The sequence below is a fragment of the Setaria italica genome, chromosome VIII, assembly GCF_000263155.2.
Source record: "Setaria italica strain Yugu1 chromosome VIII, Setaria_italica_v2.0, whole genome shotgun sequence".
In the NCBI taxonomy this organism is placed as follows: Eukaryota; Viridiplantae; Streptophyta; class Magnoliopsida; order Poales; family Poaceae; genus Setaria; species Setaria italica.
In genome coordinates this window covers 40,577,672-40,583,122 of record NC_028457.1, presented here as the reverse complement: position 1 = coordinate 40,583,122, position 5,451 = coordinate 40,577,672, and the positions used below count along the sequence as shown (strand labels likewise).

The 5,451-nt window shown below is 47.9% G+C and overlaps 2 protein-coding genes across 2 annotated transcripts; one reads left to right on the top strand and one right to left on the bottom strand.

Annotated features, from left to right (window-relative positions):
* Window positions 1-213: 213 nt before the first annotated feature.
* LOC101778358 lies at window positions 214-1,279 on the top strand. The gene has a single exon (XM_004980037.4). The coding sequence runs from the start codon at window positions 605-607 to the stop codon at window positions 1,118-1,120; it is 516 nt and encodes a 171-aa protein (XP_004980094.1). The 5' UTR covers window positions 214-604; the 3' UTR covers window positions 1,121-1,279.
* Window positions 1,280-1,315: 36 nt separating this feature from the next.
* On the bottom strand, window positions 1,316-4,712 carry LOC101777963 (mitochondrial uncoupling protein 1). The gene is made up of 9 exons (XM_004980036.4): window positions 4,518-4,712; window positions 4,090-4,299; window positions 3,541-3,619; window positions 3,290-3,423; window positions 3,087-3,185; window positions 2,892-2,996; window positions 2,445-2,519; window positions 1,777-1,863; window positions 1,316-1,646 (listed from the first exon to the last, which is right to left on the bottom strand). The coding sequence occupies exons 1-9, from the start codon at window positions 4,599-4,601 to the stop codon at window positions 1,611-1,613; spliced, it is 909 nt and encodes a 302-aa protein (XP_004980093.1). The 5' UTR covers window positions 4,602-4,712; the 3' UTR covers window positions 1,316-1,610.
* Between the last annotated feature and the right edge of the window lie 739 nt (window positions 4,713-5,451).

Genomic DNA, 5,451 nt, shown 5'->3' with positions numbered 1-5,451 from the left:
CAATGGATCCACATGCGTGCATGGGCCGTCACCGGTGGTGAAGCTAGAGTAAATTAGTGGGGGTGCATTTGCCTTGTGGGTGCATAGTGTTGATCTAAGGAGGGTGCATATTTTTTAGATTGAGAAGGAGGGTACATATATGGTAAAAATTTAAGCATAATCACTGTTTTTGCAAAATTTAGGGAGTGTATTAGCACCCACTAATCATAGCGTAGGTTCGCCCCTGGCCGTCACCCTAGCTACACCCTAATCAACTTGTCGAACACCATCCGGTTGTGTATATTTCGAAATGATCCGAAGCGCCTCAAGCACAGGTCCAGTGGGGATTGGAAGAGCCTCAAGCAAGTGAAGGAAACTCCGGTGTTCTCACGGCGCATGACCCAAAAGAAGAGCTTGACCTTGATCGGGGGTGAAGGGGCGCCACTTGCTTGAGGAGCTTGTAGGTTGCCGGATCGATCCCTCCCAACAAGCCAACAGCGACTCCCGTAACGGCTGGCGGGGGCAAAAGCGTCATTGCGTGCCCTCCCCTCTTCTTCGTCATCCTGCGGTTGGCTCTAGCTGCTCACGGTGTCCAAGAAGTCCACCCACCACAGGCAACACCGCCATGGCGGGGAAGAAGGGAGCCTCTGATTTGCTGCGGGTGAGCGACGAGGATGGCGCGCGGGTGGACGCGCTGGACCGACGAGCCGCGCGGCGGGCGCCCCGAGCGGGGGCGGAGCCCAGCCCCAGCTTCTTCGAGGGGTTCGCGCTGCAGGGGATCCGCGTCGACAGCATCCACCCGGGTCGCATACTCTGCTCCTTCACCGTGCCCCCGCGCCTCACCGCCGCCGGCGACCACCTCGCCCCGGGCGCCGTGGTTTCCCTGGTCGACGAAATCGGCTCCGCCGCCGCCGTTGCCGACGGCCACCACCTCAAGGTCTCCGTCGACATGTCCGTCTCCTTCGTCGACCTCGCCGCCGCCGCGCCCGGCGACACCCTCCGCATCGCCGCCAGGGCGCTGGGCCACAGGGGCGCCTACTCCGGCACGCACGTCCTCGTCGCCAACGCCGCCACGGGCCAGGTCGTCGCCGAGGGGAGGCACTCGCTCTTCGGAAAGATGAAGATCAGGAGCAACATCTGAATGGTCCACCATAATATTCTGTTCTATGATGGTCAGAGTCCTCTCCTCCGTATGCTTTTGCTCCAATCCAACTTTGTTACTACTACTTCAGTAAATTTGTAACAGGCAAAGACTAGCAGCATCTACTTACACATGATCAATCCATCACATAACAATCAACCACTACAGAGAGCACACCAAGTTTCATCCCCAACAGTACCAAGCAATTTGATCACCATTCCCAGCAATTCCGATAAAAGTAAAAGCACAGCCACAGAGATGACAATAAAACATTGATAACAGCTGTTTGCTATTTCTGAATTTTATTCATCCGGGGATCATGCAAATACCCCCATGCTATTTATTCTCACAATTTAGGTGTCAGATTTCTCCTTGTTCCCCAATCAATCTTCAGGGGGATAGAGTCATTTTTTTCTTGTCTGTAGAAGAAAAAATGTGTGCGCCATAGGTGTGCACCTTTGTTTGCCACCCGACTGCAAAAGCCTTATCTTCAGCTTGCCGGTTTCCTCACAAACATCTTCTGAACCTGTCCAGGGCAACAAACAAAGTGCTTATATTCAATGGAGCATGCTTATGTACTTTTACCAAAATGAAAAGTCTTGTTTCAGCGGAATGTACTGAAAAGTCTAGTGAAAACAAAAAGTTTCAGTTTGCACCTGCTCCAATGTCAAGAACATAATCACATTCCATGATCCCAGTCTAGCAAAGTTTGGGAGGAACCCTTTGTAAAATGCCAGAGGCCCCTGTAGAGTAAACAGCTATTAGCTAGCGCCTACCTCATTGGAGTTACATTTACATTAACCAGGTACCATACAGGTTAGTTGCGTAAACATAAACTGATTCCAGCCTGCAGTCTTTGCAACTAATTCACTGCTGAAAGTAATTTTAGCAGCTCTAAGAGGTATAGAATTGGTATGAAAGGAACCAAACTTTCAACATACTTTTAAAGTTTACAATTCCCTGACCAGAGATTACTTTAGGACATAAAAGAAGAATCCCATATTCCTGTTATGGGCTGTCAATGAAACAAAACGGATGGCACATGTACGAAGAAAAATTCTTGTTTAGTCCCAAAAAATACAATTGATTATAAAACCTGCCTAAGAAAGCCTGGGAAGCAAAACTAACTGCTGCTAAAGAGTTATGTTAAACTGGGGGACCGTCACATGGTTGTTACCAAGAGAGGATGCATGTATTAGTGAAGAATGAGATGTGTTTGGTGGATTATCATGTGTGTATTTTTTCTTCTCATCTAAATTTGAATCCCTTATTTCAAAAAAAAACGAATCCATAAACATGACATGAGTAGCAGGGTGGAACATACATCATTCTTTAGTGTCTTCACAAAACAGTCAAGAGTGCTTTTATAGGCTGAGTCACCCATCATTCTTGACTTAACCTGCAAGAATATGATTCTTATCAGTCTCGGTGACACTAGAGCGGCAGGGGAGGGAGGGAGAGAACTTGAAGCCAAGAATTCAGCTACTAATCAATTTTCAATAGTCAGCAAATACTTAAGGATAATGACCACAATAAGTGGGAAACTTCTGGAAACACAACCAGCATTCATGGCCAGAAATTAAAATGCGCGCATGAAAAAAATTAGTTATAAATCCTAGAAGTATGAACCTCCCAAATAAAGGGAAATAATAGCAGCTAGGTAGAAGTACTGTGATCATTCTCGAATTCTGAAATTGTGACATATAGTGACAGTCTAGGTTGAGTTTCTAAATCTAATTGTGGCATATGGCACCCGAGGAGGACATCTCACCACGTCAACCGGAGAACCAACACAGACAGCAAAGAAGCCCGCACCGAGACCAGCAAAGAGGTGGGTGACCACATCATCTTTGAATCCAGGGAGTTTCAAAATCGTCTGCGTCAAAGACAGTTTGTACGGGCAAAGTGAGTGAAGGAGCCAATGGAGTAATCAGAGACTAGAATGGAGCATATAAGCATGCAGCACCTGCTTGACTTGATCATAGCTGGCCAACTCAGCAGCGTTGATGATACCATTGCGTGCTACGTTTGGTCCCAGGCCGGTCCACAGAGCGGCAACCCCCTCCTATGGATGATGACCGAAACATACATATGTACAAGTGTGAGGCAGTTCACAGTTCACTGGGGGCAAACATAGCAAGCGAAGTGCTAGTCGGGAGAAGAGCAGACCTGCCTAGCAATCTTTGCGTAAGCGTCCATGGCGCCAGCGTAGCGGCGTGGCATGCCAGGCGCAAGCTTGCCCTCGGCCTGGAGCCTGACCTTGACAAGGTCAGTGGGGTTGGCGATGGTAATAGCGATGGCGCCTGATGATGATAAGTAGTGGTGAGTTGTGAAAGTATGTAGGACTATGGCAGAGAGAGGTTGTAATATATTACAGGGTGAAACAGAGGTGTGGATGAGCTGTGCTACTGCTAACCTACCAGTGGTGAAGCCAGCGGCAATCTTCTTGGAGAGGGGCACATCCCCAACATGGTCTTGGCCGACGTACAAGGATTTGACCTGCAGGGGGGGGCAAGGTATTCGACGAGATTACTCAAAGGTCCCGTTTGGATCATTGGAATTGAATTCCATTCTAATAATCATAATTTAGACACAAATTAATTAAGCTAATATAATTGTATGTGGAATATATTTGTATATTATTGTTGGCGATATGGGAGAGATACTTATGTGCTGCACTTCTACTATAGGGAAGCGAGTTCAAGAGCGTGCTATAAGAATTGAATTCCATTCTAATAATTATAATCTATAGAATCAATTTCCATCTCCCACCCCATGAATTTAAGTTAGGCTTATATCTAAACTTTGGAAAGTTGTGGAATGCTACATTCCAAGATAAATTAGCCTACTTCATTAAGTAGATTCCAATTCCTTCAAATGAAGGGATCCAAACGGGGCCAAAGAGAAAAGGTATTCGACGAAATGCGGCAATAATAATAAGCAGAGTAGTAGTACTAGTTGATACATACAGGCTCGTAGAGTCCAATGCGGAGTCCTCCGTAGATGCACTGTCGGTGTAGCCCCGGGACGATTCCCTTCCAGAGCGCGGCGGCCCCTTCCTCCCTGGCGATGGTGGCGGCGGTGCCGAGCAGCCCGCGGTACTTGGGGAGCGCCGCTGCGTCGACGTTCTTCTGCAGCTGGAGCCTGACCTTGGCCGTGTCGAGGGGGATGGTGCATACCTGCGAGCGAGGAGAGAGGGGAAATCTATGGAATCAATCACCTTCCTCCTATCCTTTTCCTACCCACTCGGAAGAAGCCGAATCGAATCGGTGGGTGATCCGAGGGAAGGAGGAAGAAGCTGAATCGAATCTGTGGGTGGTCCTCCTCCTAAGAAGGAAGCAGATGAAGTTGAATCGCCAGCAGTGGGGATCAGGGAAGAGACGGATCGATACGGTACCTCGGCGAAGCATGCTGCTATGGCGCTGGCGGTGAAGCGGCCGGCGAAGGAGATGTCGACCTTGGAGCCATGGTCCCCTGGCATGGCTGCTGGGTGGGGCGAGGGCGAAGCTGCAGCAGCAGCAGCAAGCAAAGCGAAGAAGAAGAGGAAGGAGACCGAGGCGAGAGGAAAGCGGCGCAGGCAGGGGGGGATCTTCTCAGGGACGCAGAGGAGGCAGCAACTTGTCAGAGGAAACCAACGGCTCAGATTGCCTGCCCATCAATCCAATTCCATAATTCCACTGGGTTTAGGTCTTGTTTAGTTCCACCCAAACTCCCAATTTTGACACTATGCAAAAAGAAGATTCCAAGTCGTATCAAACTTGCGGTACATGCATGGAGTACTAAATATAGACGAAATCAAAAACTAATTGTACAGTTTTGTTGTACTTTGCGAGACGAATCTTTTGAGCCTAATTAGTCAATATTTGACAATAATTTACAAATACAAACGAAACGCTACAGTGTGCTACAGTGCTACAACATTAATTTTGGACATCCAAATTCAGAGCAACTAAATAAGGCCTTAGTTGGTTCAGACTCTGCTTGCATATCAGATCATCCATATCAGATGATCACAGAGATAATGAGCATGAGTGATGAACAGGTCGGATGAGCATTTGCTTCGGGGAGGGGAAAAAAAAGAAAGGCTAAAGCCTAGGATGGCGTGGTGATGGAGTGCACGGCTGCTCCTGCTCCCTCTTGATTCCCGGGCCGTGTTTCCTTCCCTTAATTTATTATTGTATACATGAGTATATTATTATTAAGGATCACTCCTCTCAAAAATGGTTCCAGCTCTGGCTCCTCTGGTGGAGTGTCTTCTCTGGTGGACCTAAAGCCATTTTGAAAAACCGTTTGGCAAAACGGTTCTTTCGTGTAGTTTAAAATGGTTAGAT

What these genes read in the sequence shown, in the direction of transcription:
- LOC101777963 (XM_004980036.4), bottom strand. Translation starts at nt 4,601, where the DNA reads ATGCCAGGGGACCATGGCTCCAAGGTCGACATCTCCTTCGCCGGCCGC. An exon ending in GCATTGGACTCTACGAGCCT is followed by an intron (nt 3,620 to 4,089) that starts GTATGTATCAAC and finishes CCCCCCCTGCAG; the next exon opens with GTCAAATCCTTGTACGTCGG. An exon ending in TTGGTTCTCCGGTTGACGTG is followed by an intron (nt 2,520 to 2,891) that starts GTGAGATGTCCT and finishes ATATTCTTGCAG; the next exon opens with GTTAAGTCAAGAATGATGGG.
- LOC101778358 (XM_004980037.4), top strand. Translation starts at nt 605, where the DNA reads ATGGCGGGGAAGAAGGGAGCCTCTGATTTGCTGCGGGTGAGCGACGAG.